A 24,440-nucleotide genomic window follows, 5' to 3' on the forward strand; every position below is an offset into this window, starting at 1 on the left:
CCACTACAAACACAGACTCCAGGGCACAAACCGTGCGAACCTAAATAACAGATGGGAATTTGACCAAAGCCATTTCAACCGCAGTGGCCACTCTGTGGACACTGAGATCTCAGGCTGAGCCAGCCTGGCTTGTGGTCACTGAGGGCCTCCCCAGCAGACCCGGGCGAGCCCATGCAAGCTTTTGGGGCCGGGCTCCCCTCCGCGTCTGACGTACACCCAAGCGACAGGAGGGGCAGCCTCAGTTGCTGGAGCATTCAGTTTTTATTGAACACCTTAAATAAGCTGGGTATATATTACTAGCAATTATTATTATTATTAATATTAATAATAAAAAACACAAGAGTTCTGCATTCCCCAATGTGTTGTGCAGGAGGGAGGAAAGCCGGCTCCCACCCTTGCCAGGGGCCGGGCAGCCTGGCCGCGCTGCTCACCAGGCCCTCTCCCCAGTGCCAGGATGGCACCCCGGCCCCTCTGCCACCACCCCGCTCCCGACCCCGTGTGCCGGGGGGGACGTGGTGTGCCATGCCGATGCGGCGCGCTGTGCCGGCTCAGCGCCCAGCCCTCGGCGTTGGGCGGGCAGGGGCATCCCCAGCACCGGCAAACATCCCCATGTACTGCCCCCCACGGGCATCGCCCCTCTCCCGGCCCCCTGCACGCCTCTCCCCACATCGGGGACTGGCTGCGCTCCCCACGCTTGCGGAGAAGCATGGAGACACCCACCAGCCCCACAGGGTCCCCCAACACAGACATACACACACTGACCCCTCTGTCCCCAGCCCAGACCCGCTCACCCCCGGCTCTGGGGGGGCCGAGGGGGCTCCTGGTTCTCCTGGGGGAGCAGGCTCGTTGCACGCCCCCGGCGAGACTCCGCAGAGGGGTGAGCCCTTGGGAAGGGGGGTTCCTGCACCCAGGGTTTGAGCCCCAGGGGCCCCGTGGGGGACCAGCCCTGCTGCCCAGGGCAGCGCTGGAGCGTTCCCGGGGCAGGGGTCTTATTGCACTTCAGTCCCTGGCAGGGACCCAGCCCACCCCCGGGGCTCCCCGAGGCCGATCCCAGTGGGACAGACACCCAAGTGCCCGGACAGCGCCGTGATGGCCACAGCCCGGGGCACCGCGGCCACCGATGGCCACCAAGCGCAAAGTGAGTGAGGAGGGACCGCAGGGCATCCGAGGGGTGGCCGGACGCAGCCCTGCTCCCCGTGGGTCCCCGGCACTAGGATTGTGCCTCCGGCAGCTTCAGGCTGGGCTCCGCCAGCACCGGCCCCGGGACTTTCTGGTGGTGGCCCCGGTCGTGGCAGAGGAAGCTCTTGGCCTCGCAGTTGAGGTTCTGGTAGCGAGGCGGGCTGGGTGCCGGCCGCCGGCAAATGGAAGCTAAACTGAAGCTGAAGGGACCCAGGCAGCAGCCAGGGCAGGGCAGCACCTCGTCCTGCTCCAGAACGGTGACGGAGCCGTGCCCAGGCAGCATGGCCGCGCGCTCCGTCCGCTCCAGCGCCGCCGTGCAGGGGATGCTGAGCTCGGAGAAGCCGTGCTCCAGCCCGCTGCCCCAAGCCAGGGGTTTGCTGACCACCACGTGGTTGTTGTTGAAGAGGAGCCCGTTGGGGGCTGGTGGCTCCGGCTGCCAGGGTTGGGCACCTGAGGATGCCGTGCGGATGAAGTTGCTGTTGGGGGGTGGCTGGGGGGGCTGCGGCGGCTCGGGGCTGTCGGGGCCGCAGTCCATCCGCTCCTCTGCCCCAGGGCTCGTGGGGGAGGCTTGTCCCCAAGCCGGGGGAGGAAGGAGTTTGGGGGGCTGGGGGTCGTCATCGGGACGGGGGGACCCCACGCTCAGCGCCAGGCCCCCCCGGCGGGGCAGCTCGGGGGAGGTGGGCAGCGAGTGGCACTTGCGGGGGGCGGCGGCGGGGGCTGAGAAATCACACTGCACCTCCACGGTGGGGTCCGGCGTGACGGGGGTGCTGAGCTGGAGCAGGGCGGGGGGCGGCAGGTCGAAGGTGAGCGAGATGACCGACTTGCTTGGCGTATCGAAGAGCTTGATCTTGCCCCCCTTCAGGTCCTCTCGCTGGGAGAAGGGGTTGATGCGGGCGGGCGTCTCCTTGGTCCTGGTCCCGCCGTAAGGCTCCGGCGACCGCAGCAGGGCGCGCGATTTGGGGGGGAACACGTCGGACTGGCTGCGGGACAGGCGCTGGTCCGGCTGCAGGTGCTGAGTCCCCAGCTCGCACAGAGGCGACTGCTCGGCGCGGCCAGCCGCCCTCCCGGCTACCCCTGGGCACGGGCACGGGAGCGGGTCACCAGCTGCCCGCTGCCACGGGGTGCCACGGGGTGCCAGGCACCCAACAACCCAGGGGCGCATCCCAAGGAGGCAACAGCGACCGGCTCCATCCTGAAGACCTCACGCAACCCTCGTTTCCTTCCCCTGCAGCTGCCAGGGTAGGACGGGACACCCCACATCCCCCCTCCTCGCACCCCCACTACGGCCTGTCCCCGGGGCACCCACGTACCGTTGAGCGTGGCCGCTGTCCCAGGCACGGGCAGGGTCTCCCCACCGCCGAAGAGGGTGGCCCCGGCGCCATCGGCACCCGGCTGGTGCTGCAGGATGCCCTCCAGGCACTGCGTGATTTCCAGGAATGAGGGGCGGCAGGTGGGCTCCATCTGCGGGCAGGAGGGGTTCCCCGTCAGGTCTGCAGCCCCCCCCAAGTGCCCCAGGGATCCCAGCCCAGCAAAGGCAGCTCCCTGCCTCTCCCCCGGTGCAGGGAAGGCTGCCCTGGCAGGACAGGGCAGCGGAGAGGGGAGGCTCACACTGCAGCAGTGGAAAGCGAGCTGGAGGAAAGCCGCTGGGCAGTCGATTCCCACCATGGTGCGGAAAGCGGTGATGTCCAGACCAAAATCCTGCGCCAGGGAAAGGAGGAAGAGTGAGGTTGGGTTCACTGGGGCACCACACGGCCCTCCATCCCCACGCTTCCTGCGTGCCACCCCGGGCTGTGGACCATAGCAAGGGGGAACCCTGGGGTCACTCCAAGTCGGGGCAGGGCTGCAGGATGCTGGCACACAGATACCTCCTGCTCTCTGCCTGAATCCAGCTGTCCCCTTCTCCCACCCATGCTGACGGTGGGCTCCGAGGACAGGTTACCAGCAGAGAGCATCCCTCCCCGGGCAGCGTCTGGGACACAGCACCCGTGCCCTGAGACGCGGGGCAGCTCCTGCACGGGGGGCTCTGCCCAGCACAGCAGGATGGTCCCCCTCATTCGGTGAAGCGGTCCCAGCCCCGGCGCTCCTGCCTGCCACCCTCCCTCCCCGTCCCCGTCCCAGGGAGTCACCTCGGTGCGGGGCAGGTAGTCAGGGTCAGCGGGGACGCGGGCGATGGTCTCGCACAGGATGATGCCGTAGGCGAACACATCGGCCTGCAGAGAGCAAGGGGTCACGGGGCAGCCCTGAGGCAACGTGTCCACCGTCCTGTGAACCCACAGCCACCCTCCTCCCTGCGGAGCCACACAGGGGGCCCTGCCACCTCGCCAGCTGAGGGATGCCCCGTTCCTTCCCTCCGCGTGCCCGAACGCCCGCAGGGCTGCAAGTCCAGCAAACCGCTGGCAGCGCAGGCCTGGATAACGCCCCACGCACGGCAGCCATGGAACCTCACCTTCTCATTGTAGATCTCTCCTCGCAGCACCTCGGGTGCCATCCAGTACGGTGAGCCCACCACGGCCAGCGGCTCCTTCTCGCTGCCCTCGCTGGGGGACACGGTGGGACATCACGGGCTGCCCGCAGCTCCCTGTCCCTGCCCGACCTCCCATCCTCTCTCTGGGGCAGCCCAAAACACCGTCTCCATGTCTCCACTTCATGCACCCCACAAATTCATCTCTCCCTGCCCACACCACCCCCTTCTCCATCCCCTCCTAGACAGCCCCAAATGTGTCCATCTGCCCCATGAGTCCCCATTGCCAGGGACCGTCCCCACTGTCCCCCATCCCTGCCCTTCTAGCTGCATCCCAAATGTCCAGCCCCCACCCCAGCTCATGCTCCAAGTGGGCTGGAAACCCCTCAGTCCCAAGGATGGGGATGGACGGGTGGATGCTGCCCACGCACCTGTAAGTGGGGATCTTCTCCGCCAAGCCGAAGTCACCCACTACAGCCGTGTAGCCACTGGCCTCGCAGCGCACCAGGCAGTTCTGGGGGCACAGCAGGACCCCTGTCACACCGACCGCACCAGCACTCCCTCACCAGACACCGCTCCCAGGACAGCCTGGCACAGCGCAGCCTCCTGCTCCCCAGCCGGCCACGCCTGGGCCAGCAACGTGGGTATGGGACGAGAGCAATGGGATGCCTTGGAGCATCCCGTACCTTGGAGGTGAGGTCACGGTGGAAGATGCCCTTGGAGTGCAGGTAGCGGAGGCCACGGGCGATGTCGAGGGCCAGCTTGACACGCGTGGACCAGGAGAGGGGCACAGGGCTGTCCAGCAGCTGCTCCAGGTTCCCGCCGTTGATGTACTGATGGGAAGAGCTGGGCCATCACACCACTGCACTCCCCCTCCCTCCCATAACGCTGGATGGCCATCTCTCATCCCAATGCATCCCCCAGCCACCCCATGGCACAGCTGCCCAGGAGACCTTGCCCTGCACATGTGCCACGGGCCGAGAAAGTGTCCCCGCAGCCATCTCTGTCCCCTCCCCAGGCCTGCAGGAACCCCGAGACTCACGGCCGTTGCCCAGCTCTCACCTCCGTCAGCGCGTGCAGCTGTCCCTGGTGCACGCACACTCCCATGAACCTGCAAGACAGAGGGGACCTGAGGGTGGCTGCAGCGCGGACCAGCCCCAGGAGCTCGTCCAGACCCCCCAGGTTAGGCAAAAGGCGGGCAACAGGGATGGCAGCGGGGGAGCAGGTCCTACCTGAGGATGTTGGGGTGCGAGAGGCGGTTCATCAGCTGCACCTCCCGCAGCATGTTGCCCCGGTTGCTGGTCAGCTTGTTCATCTTCAGCACCATGATCTGCCCCGACTGGCGGTGCCGCACCTGGAGGGGGGTGCAGGGGAGGCTGAGCCCCTCCGCAGCACTCCCGGACACCAGCCTGCGCCTGGTACCCACCCCAGCCCAAGACGTAGGAGCTGAGCACCCCACACACCCGAGGCATGGTGCAGCCCAGGGAACACAAGGGCTAGGAGGGGGCTCTCCCGGCACAGCAGCACCCCAAGGACCCCCGGTGCCGACGACGCACATCCCCATCCTCCCAGGGACACCCATCTGTCATGCTCCCCCCACCGCGCTACACTGCCCAGCCCTCCCCGAGAGGAAACGGCAGCTCCTGCAAGCCGCGACCCCAACCCTGCTGCAGGGACAGGCAGGCGCAGGACCGGGACACGCCAAGGAAGGCTTTTTTGGGTCAGTACCGCTCAGCCAGGTCCCCCCCCAGCACGGGGCAGATGTCAGAGGGGGCACATCACCCCCATACCAGCCCCGGGGGTGGCTGACACTGCCCCGGTGCATGACCCCAGCCCGGTGGGGCACGTCACTCGGACAGGGCTGTATATTTAGCTGTCCCCAGCCCGGCGCTGTCATGCGAGCTGGGGGCCCGGACCCCTGCCAGGAACAGCAGCTGGGAGCATGGCCAAGCACGGACACCCCCCGTCCCCCGGCAGCCCCCCGGCACGTGCGGGGCAAGGAATGAGCGCGGGATCCCCTGCCCTGGGATCACGCTGCGGGGGCCAAACCGACGCTGAGGGTCTCTCCCCGAGCAGGCGCTGTGGGTGGGATGGGACCCCCCGATCCGCTGCCGGTGGGAGGGACAACCCGGTGGATCCCAGCTGCCCCCCAGCACACACGGAGCTGTGCACAGAGGCGCAGGCATTCCTCTGCGCTGCCGTCAGCTCCCCGCTCTTCTCCTTTTTAGTCGATGCTGGTTGAGGCTGCTGTGCCGATGCCAGCCCCTGGCCCGCCCCACATCCCCCCTCACCTCAGGGATGGCCTCCCCAGGCAAAAAATGGGGGGCTGGCTAGAGGCAGGGTCCCCAGTGGCCCCCGTCCCGCTTGCAGCTTGGCCCCTGTCCCCACCACAACCGGGGCAGGCTGGCACGCTGGTCCTCTGGGGCTCTCTTCCCACCCCACGGCTGGCACTGCTTCGGGGAGCAGCTGTCCTGGGGTGCACGCTGACATGGGGACCCACCCATCACCCAGTACACAGGCGATGGGCAGCAGCTCCCCCTCACCAAAGAGCCTGGGAGGAAATTCGTGCTTTATAAAGATCCCTCTACACGTCTGGGTGCACCAGGGCCAAACCAGCCCCAGGCAGAGGGGAAGCAAGAGGCAATACCACTGGCCGGACCCTGCTGAGCCACCACCAGCTCACCGAGTTCCTGGAGAGGCTCTGAATAATTCAGCAGCCGTCTGCCCGTGGGCACCCTGATCCGGTTACATCTGCGTCACCTCCACCCAGCTCCAGCAAGCCGGGACCCCTGGCCCCGTGGGCAGGGGCCACGTGGCGGCAGAGATCGGGACGGACCCTGGATGAGCAAGCAGGGGACACCTCAGACACCTGCCACCGTGAGTCCCCAGCCTGGCCCCCCACCACGCTTTGGGAAGAATGGAGGATGGGTTCCCCCACACCTCCTCCTCGCTGAGCACCAGACAAAACACCTGGGCTCGGGGACAGCCCGTCCCACAGAATCACAAAATCACAGAATGTTCGGAGTTGGAAGGGACCTCTGTGGGTCACCCAGTCCAACCCCCCTGCCGAAGCAGGGTCACCTACAGCAGGCTGCACAGGACCTTGTCCAGGCGGGTCTTGAGTATCTCCAGAGAAGGAGACTCCACAACCTCCCTGGGCAGCCTGTTCCAGTGCTCCGTCACCCTCAGAGTGAAGAAGTTCTTCCTCATGTTCAGATGGAACTTCCTCTGCTTCAGTTTGTCCCAGGTTAACCGTGCAGTCCCTGCCGTGGGGAGGACCGAGGGCTCCCCACCTAATGGCACCCCAAGTCCTCCCTGTGACCACCACCCTGCTCACCCCTCCTCATCACCTGCAGCGGCTGTCACCTGCACCAGCAGGCAGGGCAGGGGGCACCGCCACCCCATCCTCACCATCGCTGCCTTCCCTCCACCCTGTCCCCGCACGCCAGGCAGCTGCAGGCAGCACCAGACACAGAAACAGGGCTCTCAGGCGGCTGTGCAGGCTTTAAGGAGGGGACCCACCTGGCTAAAGCAGGGTGAGTAGGGTCTCGTCGCAGAGCCAGGGGCCAAGCGAGCCAGAGCCTGGACCAGGCCAGCGGTACCCCCCCACCTCTGCCAAGTCCCTGGTGCTGGGTGCTGCCCAGCAAACCCCCAGCGCTCCCAACCCAGCTCTCCCTTCCCACGCTGCGTGGGGTGGCAGGACTGGCTCGGTCGGTTTGGCTGGCACAGGCAGCTGCCAGGCGCCAGGACCCGGCTCGACGGCGCAGGCAGTCTCGGCCGCGCCGGGATGGGAACGCCGGGCGGCACGCACAGCACCGGCACGCGGTGGCCAAGCTCCGTGGGGCTGGCCGGGTCCCCGTCAGCATCAGGGAGCAGCCCCTGGCAGGCGCTGGCTCAGCCCCACATAGCCCGTCGCTTAATTCCTCGTTAACCAGCCTCCCGCCGTTGCCACAGGCTGGGTCCGGTCCGAGCGCAGTCACGCGGTGTCTTCACGCCTTAACGCCGCAGGACAGGCAGCCTCAGGGAGGGAAGGTCCGGTGAAAAACCCCTTCCACAGGATTTTTCCCAGGGACCCCAGGCGACCCTGGCCATCACAGCCCTGCCCTGGTGCTCTGCTCTGAAACTCCGTCCCCAGGGTCCAGGGAGGGCTCCCAGCATAGCCCAAGCCCCACGCACACGGGGTGCAACCTCCTCGATGGCGTCCAGCGCCCTGAGCTTGCTTGCGAGGCCCCGTCCCGCCTTGTCCGCGGCGCTTTCCGCAGCTGAAGGCTGGCAGGGAAGGTGGTGTGCTCCCTTGGCCTTCCCACAGCCTCACACACCAGTTGGCCAGTTTACCCGGTCCAGCCAGGTGCTAGCACCATCCCAGCGCCCCGGCTGCCCTCTGGAAGCAGAGGAGGGAGCGAGCCACGACCCCAAGCGGGATGCAGCCTCTTGCTAAGGGGGGTTTCCTTCCCTGCTGCCGCCCGAGGAAAGCAGCGGGCAGCAGAGCCTCTCTGGGGCAGGACGACGGCATCCCCCCTCGCCTCTCCGCGCTCTGGCATGGCGCCCAGGAATCCCAGCGCATTCCCCGGAGCTGAGCTCAGCCGGGCGGCCGAGCCGGGGTGCGGGGGGAGCGCAAGACGTCAGCCCTCCCTCTGCCCCCCAGGGACCAGGCAAGCCCTCGCTGGTGCCCCCCAGCACCCCGCATGGCCCCTCCACCGGGTGCTGCGTGGGGGTACCACGGCGTGTCGGTCCCCGTCCCATCTGCTGCCAGCGCGTGGGGTGGGGGATGGGACGGGGCTGGCTGCGGCCCCAGCCTGGGCACAAGGGATCTGAGCTCTTTCAACAGCGGAAATAAGAGTCTTATTTAAAGAGCATGCTAATCAGAGCGAGCAGCCGGCCTGCTCGCTCCCTGCAGCCAGCACTCCCGTCTAGACATGGGGTGAAGCACCCCCCACCCGGGGGTCCCAGCAGCTGCCCCCCAGCACCCCACGCCGGGGACAGGCTTGCACATCCCCCTGCCCCAGCCTGGTGCTGGCAAGGCACAGCCGCACAGGGACATCATCCTGCACCCCCTGCCCTGGGGAGCCCAGGGGGTAAGACAGGGGGGCAGGTAAGGGAGCTGGCAACGTCGCCGGAGCCGCCCGCGACAGCTGCTTCTGAGCTCACGGGAATCCCAGCAGCGCAACAGGTCTTTTACTGGGTAGGACTGGAAAACCTGCGGAAAAGGCAGAATCGGTCAAGACAGGCTTCCTCCGGGGAAGTGGAAGAGGCCAGGCACGCAGCACCTGCTCCTGGCGAACACTCGAGCATCAGCAGCCCTCACCTCCTGCGTTCCCGGGTGCGGCAGCGGGCACACCGGGAGCCGGGGCAGTGCCCCGTGACAGCGCAGGAGAGCTGCCGGCGGGTCCTGGGGTAGGCAGCACAACGTGTGTCCGGTGCTGGGGCTCCTGAGTGAGCGGCGACAGCGGGGCTGGGGCTGCTCCCGGCCGTGCTGTGGCTGGCTGACCTCGGCAAATTCACTTCCTCCCCGCCTGTCTTAGTCTCCCCTTCTGTGTCACGCCGCTCCACCCTCCTTTGTAGAACAAGGCAAGGTCCACTGATGAAGGGCAGCAGATAAGAGGGAGCGAGTTCTGCCATCGGCTGCACTGGTAAACTGGGGGTAAATACACAATCTCCACGGTTGGCGGGGAAGCGAGCAGAGGCAGGCGGGTGCCAGTGGTGCCGAAGCCCTCTCCTGAGCTCCGTCTGCGCTGGGAGCCACTAATCCCACCCCGGCACTGTGGCAACGGGGCGCTGGGCTGAGCACACCATAGGGCTGCGCCCTGGGAAGAAGAAGCATCTCTGTGAGGACGTGCGACAGCAGGGCATAAGGTGCCGAGCTGGATGAGCGAAGACCTCTAGATACAGCCCTCAGGAGAGCAAAGCCGGGATGCTGCCCGCAGCCCCCGCGTCTGCGGCAGACCGCACACGGGCAAGTAAGATTTGGGGAAGAGATGCAACAGAGGTTTAAGGGCTAGAGAAAATGTCTGGCACAAACACACCCGGCTCAATCTGCTCAGTCTATCGGAGATGGAGAGGTGGATCACTGCAGTGTCCGTGTGCCCGAGAAAACGGGCGGGCCTGGCACCTCTGAAACCGCACTGGGAAAGGCAACAGCGACCAGCTGGAGATCGCCGCAGAACAACCCCCAGGGATAAGGGCAGCTTTCCATCGCCGGTGTCTCCCGTCTGCTCCGGACAGCCTTTCCACGACAGACGGTCAGAGCGGGATAAGGCTCAACCTAGGGGCGAGCTTGGGACACCAGGGCTCAGGCACGCCGAGCCCTTCAGCTTTAACGCTGGGAACACAGTCAGATGCCCGCGATGGCATCCCAGCATCCTGCCCGGCCCTGGCTCGGCCGCACACCCGGGCTGAGCTACGTGCATGGGGACAGAGATGTCCCAGTCCCCTCCCCGCCCCCCACGTCCACCATGGCTGGAATCAGGCAAGACCCAGCAGCCACACAGAGGAGGGAGCTGCGAGTGCCCACGGCCACGGAAAGCACCAGCAGGAACAAGCGAGGTGGGAGGAAAATGGGTCCTGCGCTGCCCTGCCAAGCTCCATCCTCCTCACGAGCTCAGGCAGCCAAACCCCAGCTCAGATCCCGGGCCTGCCCCACCATCCTGCTGAGATCTTGGACGCAACCCACCGCACGAGCACAAAGCCCCATCTGGCCCCCTCCTGCCCCTGCCTCCTCTCCGGCACGCACACGCGTCGGCTCCGGATGCCTGATCCTGCTCCCGCCCCGCAACCCCCACCACTGCCCCAAACCCTGCGCGCGAGTGGCCCCACAAGGACGTGAACCGCGGGCGGGAGAAGGAGCGTTCTGTGGCTCTGGCAGCGCCCAGGGAAACAGGAACAGCAAGGCAAGCACAGATCGTGGCCTGGCCGAGACACGAGAGCATCCATTATTGAAGAGCTGTACCCACGCCTGACATTATTAAATGCCTCCCGCTGCTCTGAGGCGCTGCCACGCGCTCCGAGCCGGAGATCAATAGCAGGAACCGGGCCAGCGGAGAGGCCACGGCTCGGCAGGGGCAGGAGGGAGCACGGAGGAGAGAGACCTCTCTGCACGCCCGCCACGACCCCTCGCAGGACACCACTCTTGTGGCTGCAGAGGAGCTGGCTCGTGGGGTGTCTCTGCTGAGCGGGGAACAGTGGCAGGGCTGGAGAGGGACCCCAGGGTCCTGCTGGGTCACGGCCACCCGGGTGTGCTGCACGTGGGAGTGCGGTCCTTCGCAGGGCACACGGCACAGCGCTGCCCGAGACCTCAGCCACTGTGGTGGGAGGTGGTGGTGGTGGTGGGTTCCTGCCCGGCCCAAAGCTGCTCTTAGGGGCAGCCCTTGCCCGATGGCTTGTGGCACGGTGGAAACAACACGGGCACGCATCACCCCTCGGACGGGGAGAGGCGGTGGCGGCAGCGGGGCAGGGCACAGCCCCTCGGCCCCGGCGGCAGCGTGTGGGCTGGCGTGGTCCCACCACACCGCTGGGACCCCGAGCTCCCCACCAGCACCCACGAACCCCTCACCAGGGCACGACCACCCACCGGCATCCCCGCTCCGGCAGTCCCGGAGGACAAAGGCAGCTCCGGCGTCCCAGCTGGGGACCCTCGCCCGCTCCGCAGCATCACACCCCTCTCCCAGAGCCGGACCCCTTCGGGAGGCTCCCGTGGGACGCCCCCCGCGCCCACCTGCCCAGGACAGGCTGGACCCAGGCCCACTAACGCTGGAAATCACCCCGGGGGGCAACACAGCCTGCATCCCCCCTCCCCCCGCCACCGGCACACCCCGTGCCTGGCGGGGTCGGGGCTCCGCGCTTTTGACGGGGGTCCCCGGGGCTGAGCTGCCCGACACCCCACCCGTGCGCTGACATCCCCCCTCCCCTGCTCCGACCCCCGCTCGGCTCTCCCGGGCTGTAAACAGAGCCGGCGCTCCCCGCACCCCCCCGCACCCCCCCGCAGCCGCGGCCGGCGCTGCGTGCGGGGGACCCGCCACCCCCCCCGCTCCCTCCCCGCGCACCTTGAAGACCTCGGAGAAGAAGCCGGCCCCGATCTTCTCGCAGTAGAAGTCGTCGACGCGGGCCAGGGTGGAGACGGCGCTGCGCAGCGCCCGGTACGAGGAGGGCCGCAGCCTCCCGCAGCCCGGCCACGGCCCCGCCGCCTCCCCGTCGCCTTCCCCGGGCCTCCGAGGCAGCCTCTCCCACTCCATGTCGGTCCCGCCGAGCACCCCCCGAGCCATTCGCGCCCCCGGCCCGGGCGGCCCCGCCGCCCTCCCTCCCTCTCTCCGTCCCTCCCCGCCCCGGCCCGGCGCTAACGGCGGCGCGGGGGGGGGCGGCGGCCCCGGAGCCCCCCGCCGCGGCCCGGCTCTGCGCCTCCGCCGGCCCGAGCGCTGGCACCGGCGGGGCGGGGACGGGGCGGGGACAGCCCTTAACTCCTTGGGAGCCGCCGCCGAGGCCGCGCCGGGCGGCGCGGGGGTCCCGCACGGTGCGCGGGCTGGGCGGGCCCCGCGGGCGTGGTGCGCTCGTCCTGCCCGGAGAGCCCGGGGACCGCTCCGGGTGGGAAAGAGCTCTAAGATCATCAAGTCCAACCATCAACCCAGCACCACCACGCCTGCTAAACCATATCCCAAAGCGACACATCTGCACGATTTTGAACACCTCCAGGGATGGTGGCTCCACCACCTCCCTGGGCAGCCTGTTCCAATGCCTGGCCACTCTCTCAGTAAAGAAATTTTTCCTAATATCCAATCTGAACCTCCTCTGATGCAGCTTGAGGCCATTGCCTCTGCTCCTATCACTAGTTGCTTGGGAAAAGAGACCAACACCCACCTCGCTACAGCCTCCTTTCAGGTAGTTGTAGGGAACAATAAGGTCTCCCCTCAGCCTCCTCTTCTCCAGGCTAAACAGCCCCAGCTCCCTCAGCCACTCCTCATCAGACTTGTTCTCCAGACCCCTCACCAACCTTGTTGCCCTTCTCTGGACACGGTCCAGCATCTCAGTGTCCTACTTGTAGTGAGGGGCCCAAAACCGAACACAGTACTCCAGATGCAGCCTCACCAGTGCCGAGTACAAGGGCACGATCACCTCCCTGCTCCTGCTGGCCACGCTGTTCCTGGTACAAGCCAGGATGCCATTGGCCTTCTTGGCCACCTGGGCACACTGCTGGGTCATCTTCAGCCAACTGCCAACCAACACCCCAAGGTCTTTTTCCTCTGGGCAGCTTTCCAGCCACTCTTCCCTAAGCCCGTGGCGTTGCATGGGGATGTTGTGACCCAAGTGCAGGACCCAGCAGTTGGCCTTACTGAACCTCATACAATTGACCTCTGCAGGATCCTCAAGTTGTGTCAGGGGAGGTTTAGATTGGATATTAGGAAAAATTTTCCTACTGAAAGAGTGGTCAGGCATTGGAACAGGCTGCCCAGGGAGGTAGTGGAATCAATATCCCTGGAGGTTTTTAAAAAACCTTGTAGATGTGGCACTTCGGGATATGGTTTAGCAGGCATGGTGGTGGTGAGTTGATGGTGGGACTTGATGGTCTTAGAGGTGTTTTCCAACCTTACTGATTCTATGATTCTATTCCCAGGGCCCTGCCTGGATGATCCTTGCATATGTGGGACTCTTGCTGCCCTGGGTCCCACCTGGGTGCATGTTGTAAATGCCTGACGCTCTTTCTCCCCTGGACCCTGCTTGGATGCTCCTTGTAGCTGCCAGGTGCTCTCTTTTTCCTCATAGCACCCAGTCCCTGAGCAGATGGGCCAAGAGTATTCACGGATATATGTAGATATATGTGGATATATATGGATATTATGTATCTCCCCACACATCCAGCCCCCCCCCCCCCCGAGTACGATGGGTCCAGTTCCCCCCAGCTGCTGCCAGGCTCAGATCTCTCCTCACAGCCATCGCTGGGTGGGATGCATGCTGTGGATGTGGGGCTCTGATTCTCCCCATGCACCCACCCCTGCCTGGACGGTGTCCCGAGGGCTGTGGGGTCTGTCCTCTGGAGGAGCAGGAGCGTGCAGCCTCTCAGCGTCAGTATGCCCAGAGCCTCTTGCAACCCTTCGCGTTTCTCTCTTTTCTGCGCTCTCCCGCTTCTCCCCAGTTTCCTCCTGTTTCCCGCTCCCCCCCAGGCCTTTCTCCTGCTCTGAGGCTGATCTGCCGTGTCCTTCCTTCCTACGGACTCCCTGCAGCTGCATCTGCCCTTGCTCCATCTCACGCATTTTGCTGCTGCTGCTGCTGTCCTTGGCAACCACCTGCCCGCACTGGCTCAGCCCTGCCCCAGCCGCCTTCCAGCCCTGCCGCCACAGCCACCCCACGACTGCTTCGCTCCGGCTGTTCCCCCGCGTGGTACAGCCACACAGAGCATCTCCTGGTGTGGCATTTTTTGGACAGTGCTCAGCTCCAGGTGCCACCAAACAAAACGCAGAGATCACGGACGAGGAGCCCTGGGTTTTCTTGCTTGTACCAGGAGGGAGAATAAACCCCGTGGGCTAGAGCAGGTGAGCTGAGCCTCTGACTTCTTCACAGTGGGAGCAGTCCCCTGTCCCCTCTGGAAACGCCTGGTATTTCTGCTCCTCCAGATCCACAGAAGGCAGTTCGCCTGTGCAGGGAAAATATGCTGTGTGCAGGGAGGCAGCACCCTGTCTGTCTCACAGGGTCTGAGCCCTCCTCTTCATCACCAGTACTGCTCCAGACCTCCGCCTGCCGTGGTGGTTGCTGGCATGTGCCAGGGAGGCTGCTGCAGCCGTGGGGAGCCGTGCAGTGCAACCGGCCGCATTCCTGGGCTTCCCAAGGCCTCACGTCTGTCCCGCTGACAACAGCCCGACAGAATGACAGGAGCAGCTTCACAGGCCTCCTGTGCTGGTCATGGAGAGGAGAGACCGGCGTCTGCGTGTGGGGAAGGGAGGCTGCGGGCTCTGCCCTGCCACCAGGACTGCCAGCTGCAGCTGCAGCTGCTCGGGTGGCAGCCGGTGCCTTCCCTGCCTGACCGGGCTCAGCCCTGGTACCCGAAACCAGAGCACCCTGCTGCGCCCACAGCCCAGTGACCAGCTCCATGGTGGTGCAGGGACCAGCTCACAGGAGCAAAGCCAGCTCAGCTGGGACCAGAAGGATAGAAAATGTTACCTCTCCCTTTCCCTTGAGTGCATGTGGGCAGCGGTCCCGAGGGTCAAGGCACCGCAGCAGAGATGGGGAGTCCTGGCAAGGCATGTAGCAGAGAGAAGCTCAGGACCACTGCCCGTTCAGGGCTCCTGCTGCTTACAAGTGACTGAGTTTACATCCAATTAAGTTGTAACGGATAAACTAAAGCCCTGGAGACAGCCCTGACTGTGGAAATTGCTGCTGCAGGATTTACAGTCCCTTCTCTCATCAGCGCTGATAACTCTACTGTGCCATTTCCACCACACTCTGTTCCTGCCTGGCACAGCAGCGTTGATCTGAGACACGGCTAAAGGTCCCCAGTGCCCCAAACCCCTCCCATGGTGCAGGCAAGTACACTCCGGACAGCTGGGTGCAAAGCCAGTCTGGGCTGAGCCTGCAGCAAACCCCGAATTAAGCTCCTCAAGGCCTGGTGAGGAAAAGCAGGAGGAAGGTCTCCCTGGCTGTGCTCTGCTTCCTTGGAGCTGCAGAACGGGGAGAGGAGATGGGCTTTGTCCTCTTTGCTCTTCTCCATCTGGGCTCTGCACCCTCCCTTCTCTCGGGGAGAAGGCTCAGGGATTAACAAACACCTTCTCCCTGCTTCCTGGGGATGGTGCATCACCCTGGCAGAGCAGGGGCAAGAGCCTGCAAACAGCCCCGGGAGCCTGGTGCTGCGAGCTGCAGGGGCTGCGGGTGCCCTGCAAGGGACAGGGCATGCCACGTCCATGGGGTGGCCAGGCTGCTGGCAGGGCAGCGAGGGGTGCAGGGGGGCTTCCACGTGGAGAGCCCGGTGCTCGCAGCACGCCCACCTCTATCCCAGAGCAGCACCTGCGGCACCAGGTCCCCGCAGCACAGCTCTGGTTGGGATCAGCCAAGAGTAACCCACCCTCGCCGCAGGCTTGCCCTGCTTGGAGCCACGGAGCCAAACCTGGAACTGTCCTCTCCTCTGCACCCATGTGCGTAGCCCGTCAGTACCCGAGGCTTCTTCTTCGCAAACACTGAGGATAATCAATGGCTGCTGCTGTGGGGCGTCCAGGGATGACTGCGGGGAGTCAGTGTGTGAAACTGTGCGACAGCAGGCACAAGGCTGTATCTCAGGGGGGTTTTCCAGCCTGGAGAGGCTGTGCAGACCCAGAAGTAAGCAGGACGAGGGGCATCGACTGACTTAGATGACTCCCTTTGGTGCTTTCTCCCAGAATGCGGGTGCAGTCTCTCACTCCCAGATGTCCTCCCTCCTACTGTCACCTGAAAACGTCTGCTCTTTTCCCATGTTACCACACATCACCCAGCAGATCTCTACACCTACCCGTGTCCTGTATGTTCCACAGCTCCCTGCTCACAAGAGGGATGGTCCCTGACAAACATCTCGCTCTTCTGCCCCATAGGAAGCAGGAGAGGGGTTCACAGCAGGGTCTGTCGCAACCTGCTAGGAGGCCTGATCGATGCGAGGAGCCCAGAGTATGTGGGAAGGCGGCCCCATCTCCAGTGTTTCATGTGCAGCCTGGTGATGTCCAACAGCACACAGCACAGCTGACGCAGCAGAACTACACTTCCCAGCACGCTGTGTGCTGCTGAGATCAGTGCGCAGGGCTGCTCGTGCTCCTCACCCAGCGCCATGGCAGCAAGACACAGCAGCCCACGTCCAGCTGCGAGCAGGGACCGGTAAGGGCCCCGCTGTACAGGCACGTTGCTGCCCCACCGTTCCCTCCCCGGCACTCCAGCTGCAAGGCCAGTGCAGGGCTGTCTGCAGCACGAGCGCTGCAAATATTTGTTGTGTCATTAATTTTCTACGAGCCGAGTCAGCACAGCACCTGGCAGCATTTTCTCGCTGCCTCCTGCTAGCTCCTGTCGATGCTCCTCACACCCGGGTGCCGGTGCCACGACATCTGCGGAGGCAGCATCCGCGTCTCTCTTCGTGGTGGGCAGCGTTTTCAGCGTCCTGCTCTGCTTCTCCTCGAACGAGCCCCAGTGCCCCTGCCAAGGGTGCACAACAGGGTGTCAGGGGGCTGAGCAGCCGCTGCCTGAATCCAGCCGAGCTGGAAGCACCTTGGGCTGTGAATTTGAAAACACTGAGGACACCTATAAAGCAAAACCAGCCACCGCCTCTGAAAAGGAGGGACAGGCAGCTCTGCCCATGCCTGCACCACCTGTAGCCCGCAGTGTGGTGGTATGTAGCCATGTGAGCGCAACTACATTCTCGCAGTGAACCAGCACCGCAGAGACCTTTGCTGGTCACCAGGAGCTGGTCATGTTGTGCCAAGCGGGTAGGGGCAATGCTCCAGCATCTCCCACCCTGCTCCTGAACCAGCCTGAACAGCTTATCTGCCAGTATCTGCCATGCCCTCCCTCCTCCAAGGCTGCCCAGTAGGTAACAGGGCTAGTCCTTGCCCTCTTGACCTGGCCATGGGCAGTGGGGCTCTCAGCACCTCCACACTCATCCCAGGAGGCTGTGTCAGCCTTGCTCCATCTCCTGCCCCTTGCCAGGCTATTAGTAATACTCCCCAGCCACAGCACAGCGTCCCTGAAGTGCTTTGTGGTTCTGCCAGACGTAAGCCGGGAGCAGAGATGCCAAGAGTCAGGTCTGGCCACCACGGTGGGCCGAGCGGGACCACATCAGAGCGCAGCCCAGGGCTGGCCTCGGCAGAGCTGGTGGGAGCAGCCCTGTGACCCAAGCTGCCAGCTGCAGGAGAGCAGGGCGGGGAGCAGGTCTGAGAGTGCCTGGTGGGTCTTGGGCGATGGCTTCGGGGAAGAGCCTTCACCTGCGGTTTGTCGCTGCTCTTTGAGCTGCAGAGTTTGGCGTTGCTGCAGGGAGGAACTCGGAAGCAGCACAGCAAAGTGGAGGGGAAGACCAGTGAGGGTGTGCATAGCTCAGCACGGTGCCTGCCAGAGACCCCACAGAACAAACCCACATGCACATTCCACCCAAGACACCCTGCATTAACAAACCAACATCCTCAGCTTTGCCCTGGCTTCCTTACCCATTCCATAGCAGACAAAAGGAAAACTTGCTGGAGGAAAGCAATGCATCAGGCCAGAGAACCATTCCTCTGTGAGCTCTGAGCTTCTGTCTGGGAAGGTGACATCCCACCCTGGCCACAGCAGCACGGATGAGAGAGATGCTCCCAGTCCCATCTGCCCCCAAGTAGAGACTGTAGAGCCCTGATTGTCCTCCCAGATGCCCATGCAAGAGGTAGGTGCTGCAAGGGGTTCCCCACCCTGGAGCAAGCGATCATTCAGCCTACACCTCTCTGAGTAACTCCTCGACCTCGGCGCAGCCCTGTAATTGTCCACACCGCTCGGTTGGTTCCCTGACATGGTTTTGGCTTGTGCCAAATAGGACAGGTTCAAGGCAAGTCTCAGGCTAAGGCCATTCCTAGGAAGAAACATGGACAAGGCCACCTCCGGGCAGAGAGCAGAGCTGAGCCGAGTGCCTGGCCTCCCACGGCTGCTGCCTTCCCTTTTGGCTTCCCCTGTCCGTGCCAGGGCACAGAGGAGCTGGGTGATGGTGCTGAGTTCTGGATGTCCCTGGAGCCTTTCACCTGGAGGTCACAGATACCGCAGCCGTGCGTGGACACTGATGCTCTGTACAGGTGTCAGAGGGGCTGGAAAGTGGACCATCAGCTCCCCATGCATCAGCAAGATGGGGGTGGCACATCCCAGCTCCTTCCCTTGCCCCCGTGCCCTGGTCAGCCCCTGCCCAGGCTGAGCAGGCTGATGCAGCATGTGTTCATTCACAGCTATTTATTGCTTCTCCCGGCTGTTGAAAATCTCATTAGATTTAGCGAGCTCTGCAAGCTGCGTTGCCAGCCTTTCTCATCTCCTGTCCTCTCCCGTGGGTCAAGGCACTCTGTCCTCCAAGGAAGCGCATCAGCATGCTTCACAGGCTGGGCTGAAAAACCTTCCCGCACCCCAGCATACATGGATGGGTCTGGCACAGGCAAGGTGTGGCAGGGTCTGCCCTGAAGGCAAGGGCAAGGAAAGGAGCTGTGGCGATGTGGGGACGCCTCTACAACACAACAGAGAGAGGGAGCAGGGCTGTCCACTCACAGCAGGCTTGTACTCCACAGTGGGTGAAAAATGAGGGAGAAGAGTGGGCTCTACTCAGCTACGTTAGCAGCAGACAGGTGAGGCTGATGCTTCCAGGCCAGCAGCAGCAGAAGCAAGTGGTCTTTGAGCCAGGACAAGTGGTGGCAGTGTCACCTTCACCTGGGATCCCTTCAGGCTCCAGCAAAATGTAGACCTGAGAAGGACAGGGCAGGGCTTTGATCCTGCTGCGCTCTGCATGCTGAAGCCCTGTTCCCAGGCAGCAGCTGCATGCCACCACGACACATTAATACCTTTGATTACCATGGCCTAATTTCTGTCCACCTGTGTCACGGGTGGCTGGTCACCCCACCCTGCTGAGTCCTTGTTCTGCAGTGGCGGATTGCGCCAGCACTGGGCAAACTGGTCTCCTGGGGTAGCTACAGCCAGGAGAGACCCGATGCTGCGGGCTGTAGGTGAGCCAAGTGCGTCACCACCAGTCCAGCGCCTGGGGTGTAAGTCACACCACGATACAGGGCGAGTCCTTTCTTACGGGATATTCAGGAGCATCCGTGTGGATGCCCTGTAGCCTGGACTCTCACAAAGGAGGACCATCACAGGTATTGTCTCACCAGAGGGAGGGTGGTATTGTCCTCCCAGTGCCTTCCAGAGACTTGACTTCCTCCATGTCAGTGGTGAAGCAGCACCCACCCTCTCCCCCTGCTGTGTGCCTCCTAGAAACTTGCCTCCCCAGCCTGCTTGTCTCTTGATCCTGGGCTCTCTGGGATTTCTGCTGGCCAAGGAGGAGTGGGCCAGGATAAGTGGGCGTTCCCCATGGGAAGCTGTCGCATGAGATAGGACTTTTCTTTTGCCCCCAGGTCAGCTGTGTTGCTGCTGTAGGTCTGCTCAGAGTCTTTACTTCGGCTTGATCCTGGGCTGGAAATGCACGTGACGCTCTGCACGTAATTAAACAACAAAGGGCAGCTGCTCCGCGGGCTCTGGGCACCGTGCCATCCCCACCACTCGCTCTGAATTACCAGGACACAGTGCCCTCCTCCCTCCTTTGCCTGCCCAGCCTTAGTGGGGAACAGCATCCCGCCACGACAAGCCTTGGTCAGAGGCTGCAGGCTGGGGGAAGCCAGCAGGCTCCCAGGGGCTTCGGCAAGGCCACACACTGAGGAAAGGGACAAGCAGGGGGTCCAGCCTAGAACTCAGCTTTCCAGTGCCCCGTGTGTGAGGGAAGACGCTTCGGGGGAGCACAGCACTCTGCTGGTGGCAACCCCATGGTGAGGACACGGACAGGCATCCCGGGATGGGTCAGGTGGGAGCTGTGCCAGCTCAGGGTGCCCCTGGCAGCAGCGATGCCTCCTCCAAGGCATCGTTGGTGCAGTGCCAGGCAGGACTATCAGGCTGTGCAGCCCCCAGAAGACCAGCTGACACCACTGACTATGCCACCTTCCCCCCCTTCACCAGGCCACCGGCTCCGCTTCACTGGGGAAACAGCTGCTTGGCTTTTTCTTCCCTATTTTTTTGGTTGGTTCTGGGCCCAGGATATTTTGGGCAGTTCTCTGTTCCCAGCTACCCTGGGTGGCATAGGCGGTTCCTCAGGATGTGCTTTCCTCTGGAAGCTGCACAGGCTGTGAGCTGAAAAGGGGAAATGCCAAGCCCTGTATTTAAGACCCATGTTCGGAAGGAGAGACTCACGGCTCCAACAAACACGTGCATTCCATCAGCTGCCTACAAAAGAGAGCTGTGGTGTGTGGGGCCAGCACATGGTGTGGAGCATTTGAACGGGAGCAATGTCAAGAGGCTCGTGCAACGAAGGAGGTGCAGGGCAAAGGGTTTGTCTAGGAGACAGAGACCTTCTTCACTCAGGCAGCGAGAGAGACCACAGGCACAACATTTCACCCCTGCCAGAGGGCAGATGGGGAAATGTGGGTGTGAAACATGGAGGCAGAAAGAGCACGTCGGAAGCATTTACCCCGGTGCAGAGAGCCTGTCCTTAAACCAGCACCTTCAGCAGGGTTTGAGGGGAAACTAGTCTGGCCTGAGACGTTGCTTCAAATCATAGAAGTCCCACTTCCTGGGCTTAGCCAGGTTCCCTGCCCAAGAACTGGGGTGGGAACGTGCTGAAGGTGGTCCTGGGGATGGGAACAGGAACAGCTGGACCAGATGTGGGACTGCTTGGAGGTCAGAGCTGGAAACCCCATTTATGAGCACATCTTCCTCAAACCAAAACGCAGCATCCTCACGTCCCTCCAGCCTTACTCCACCCTGCTCCCAGCTGCGAACTGCTCCTGCCCAATTTTGTGTGCTAAAAACATCTTTCTGGGCGGTCAGTAAGCACGCAGCCAGATGGGAGAGGGCTGCAGCCTGAGACCGAAGGGGAGCAGGGGTGTTTTTGGGGTAGGTGGGCTGCAGCACAGGGCCAGACGGGCCTGGGCATCTGGGTGGGGGGCTGTGGGCTGGCTGGCACTGCAGAGGGACGTGTGTCAAGGTGGCAGTGCCAGGGCAGAGAGCCTTGCTTGGCTCGGGTCCATGCTGCTGAGGAGGGGTCACGGCAGGGGGACGTGCACAGATGGACTCAGGAAGGCGGGGAGGTCCTCACCGTGGAGAGCGGGCAGCAGGTCCTGCTCCCTCCCCTGGAAAGAAGTTGCTGGAGCAGAGCAGAGGGGAAGGAGGGATGGTCACCCAGCCCACATGTCCTGCCACCGCTCTGCCCAGCAGGGCCCTCCCGGGACCCCTGCGCCCTGCCGGGCTGTCCCCCCTCGCTTCTCCGCTCTCACCCCTCCTATCCCGGGTGAGACACGGGCAGAGCTGGTGGCTCCAGAAGCCACCTTGGGAGCAGGGACGGCAGCCTTGGGTGGCCGGTGCCACAAGAGGGAGTCCCTGCCCTGGCTGGTGCCACCAGCTGTGTGACAGTGTGATGCCCCAATGCCACCCCTCTCCCAGCCCAGCACAGCTCCCCGCAGAACTCCCGTATGTGTTGCTGGGCCCAAGGCAGGCTGTGATGACCCATCATGACCCAGATGCCACCCTGGAGGGGTCCATCTGCACCCTGGCACTATTGGGGCTCCCCTTACCCTCCTTCTGCCCACAGGTCTGGGGTTCTCCCCCCAGCTCTGTGGGAGATGTGCTGCAGGGGACCAGGATATGTGGGTTTTATTGTCACCTTGGGGCAGGGGCAAGAGGCAGTTCACAGAGGCACGGTGCACTGGCCTTTGTGCCACTGACGGCACTGCAAGACCCCTGTGTGAAAGAAGGTTCAGGGCTGGTGGGGTTGGGAGGGCTGAGGAAGACCCCACAGCAGGGCTCAGGGCTGGGGTCTACTGGGATCCTGTGGGTATTTTCCAGCTCTCCCTGCCAGAAGAGCCTCCTGGCTCCATCAGCACAGGCTGCAGCCCTGACCGAGGCAGATGCTGCGTGCTGGAGATGAAGCAGCAGCGTGTGGGGAGCCAGCCTCCCCAGCTCACATGGGGCCACATGCTGGTGCTGTGCAGGGAGCAGATGCCTGCCTGGCCACCCCAGGGCTGAATCTGACTGGGTTACCCTCCTGAGGCCTGATCCTGACCCACCACCTATGGGAGGACATCCCAGCCTGGCCTCAGCCCACCCCCATCACCATGGCCATGTCTGATGATCTGCAGGTACATCCCACATCGCGCTCCCTCAAGGACAGGCGTGGGGTAGGGACAGGATAAGCCTCAAATGTAGTTCTGTTATCTGTGAGGTCTCACGCAGGAACAGTCTTTGCTGTAGGGGACGGTGGTGAATATGTTACCAGTGCTTTCCACAAACCCTGACCCTCAAAAGCCACAGCTACTTCTCTTTTCCTTGTTGTTTTGCGGATGGCTTTGAGCCCTCAGTGTTCTTCCCTGTCAGAAGCAAAACTGATTGTGGGTGGTTTGGGTTTTTCCTCTCTTCAGTCTGAGTCCTGTTAGTTCATTGACAATCTAACCGGCCCTTCAGGAAACAGCCCGTCAATCATGTTTATGATGATCAAATTAACTGCCTTGGGGCCTCAGCCCAAATGAGAGGAAGGTATGTGGCTGTCTGGCTTTATTACAGGCAAAAATGTACATATCTGCTGTATGCTGTAGCAGGAAATCTGTATTAGAAAGCATCTAAGATGTGTTGAGACGGCTGTGCGAGGCTTAGTCCTGCTGCAAGGGCTAGAGCAGCATACGCAGAGCATGTGCAGCCCACACGCGATGTGCTCTTGGAAACACAGTGAGTGGTCCCAGAGAGCTGGAGCTCATCACCTCCCGTTGATCATACCATGCCAAGCTTGGATTCATGAGTTGCTGTGTGGCTTGACAGTCCCTTGGAAACCTTCGCTCGTTAGGACTCTGCTGTGTGGTTCCCAGTGAAGTAAGGCATCAGCAATTGCACCAGCAGCTCTAACATTAGGCTGTGTAAGAGCTAGGCATAGGACTGAGTGCGCTGGCTTTCAGTATATCTTCAACATTTCTCTAATGCATGCTATACACCAAAACAAAGAATCTCAAAAAATGATAAAATTCTAAGGAAGAAGAGGCCAAACACAGATTGTTAAGCCCCAGTGCATTTCAAGACAGGGGAAAAGTAAAGAAATACCTCAGCTGCAATAGGAAGTCTCTTGCACCACATGTGTATTTTTGAATCTTGGCTGTTGTCTTTCACTGTTTTTGCTTCTTTCATATGGCAAAGAGAGGCAGTGAGAGTGTCTACATCTAATGCTGGGATTTTATGAGGACATTACCCAGTCAGTGTTGGCTATGGCCATGCTCTTGGATGCTTACACTTTTGCTAACCACACAGGAACAAAGCAAGCCTGGTTCCCAAAGTCCAGGCAAAGGCCAAGAAAACAGGGAGGACATGACTTAGTGCTAATGCTCCTCTTGATGCAAGCTTGCTAGAAGACTTTACCTCATTAATCTCACAACAGCTGTATGCGAGACTGCGGGACTTGATGATCTGAAGTTCCTGAATGAATCCTAGGAGAGACCTAGCTTCCAGCAACCCCTCAGTGTCGCTGCTCTACTGGGGTAATGCAGATAGATACACCAAGCACTGTCCCATGGTGCTGAGGATGGTGGTTCCAGGGAAAGGATCTGTCATGGAGCTCTGGGCCAACCAGTCCCAGCCGGGTGACGAAGAGCACCCTGGGCGACAGCACCCCTTCCCAAAACACAGGTTGCGTTGGACCATAGAGCAATCATGCTCCTCTGTGCAGGAGAACAGAGAGAGAGGCCGTATAAGCCACAGAGTTGAAAGAGGACCTGCCCAGGAGAGCTGCAACAGAACAGGGAGCCAGGACTCCTGGAAGCTTTAGGCCATGCAACAATGTGTGAGCTAGAAAGAGACTCAGAGAATAGCTTGGTGGTGGCACTCTCAAGGGCAGGAGACCGGGGGAGTGTGAGAGAGCCAGCCTTGGGGTTATGGCCCAAAATGAGGAGCACCCAGGGAATTCACTCCCATACCCAAAGACCCTGCCTGACCTAGCCAGGAACAGGCGTAAATCTTTTCCATCCAGCTCCAGGAAGACCCTCTTGCCAGAAATGCTATGTGCACTGACCATGTCGAGGCACTTCACATCCTAGAAGACACTGAGAAAGTGTAGCTCTGAGCACAGCAGCAGGAA

General features: G+C 62.6%; 1 protein-coding gene across 1 annotated transcript; it reads right to left on the reverse strand.

Moving 5' to 3' along the window:
* Positions 1-251: 251 nt before the first annotated feature.
* On the reverse strand, positions 252-11,898 carry TESK1 (testis associated actin remodelling kinase 1). The gene is made up of 10 exons (XM_075410606.1): positions 11,680-11,898; positions 4,873-4,994; positions 4,703-4,751; positions 4,327-4,473; positions 4,072-4,154; positions 3,626-3,716; positions 3,306-3,389; positions 2,788-2,877; positions 2,490-2,640; positions 252-2,253 (listed from the first exon to the last, which is right to left on the reverse strand). The coding sequence occupies exons 1-10, from the start codon at positions 11,896-11,898 to the stop codon at positions 1,211-1,213; spliced, it is 2,079 nt and encodes a 692-aa protein (XP_075266721.1). The 3' UTR covers positions 252-1,210.
* Positions 11,899-24,440: the final 12,542 nt, after the last annotated feature.

Source organism: Opisthocomus hoazin, chromosome Z (genome assembly GCF_030867145.1).
Source record: "Opisthocomus hoazin isolate bOpiHoa1 chromosome Z, bOpiHoa1.hap1, whole genome shotgun sequence".
NCBI classification, from domain to species: domain Eukaryota; kingdom Metazoa; phylum Chordata; class Aves; order Opisthocomiformes; family Opisthocomidae; genus Opisthocomus; species Opisthocomus hoazin.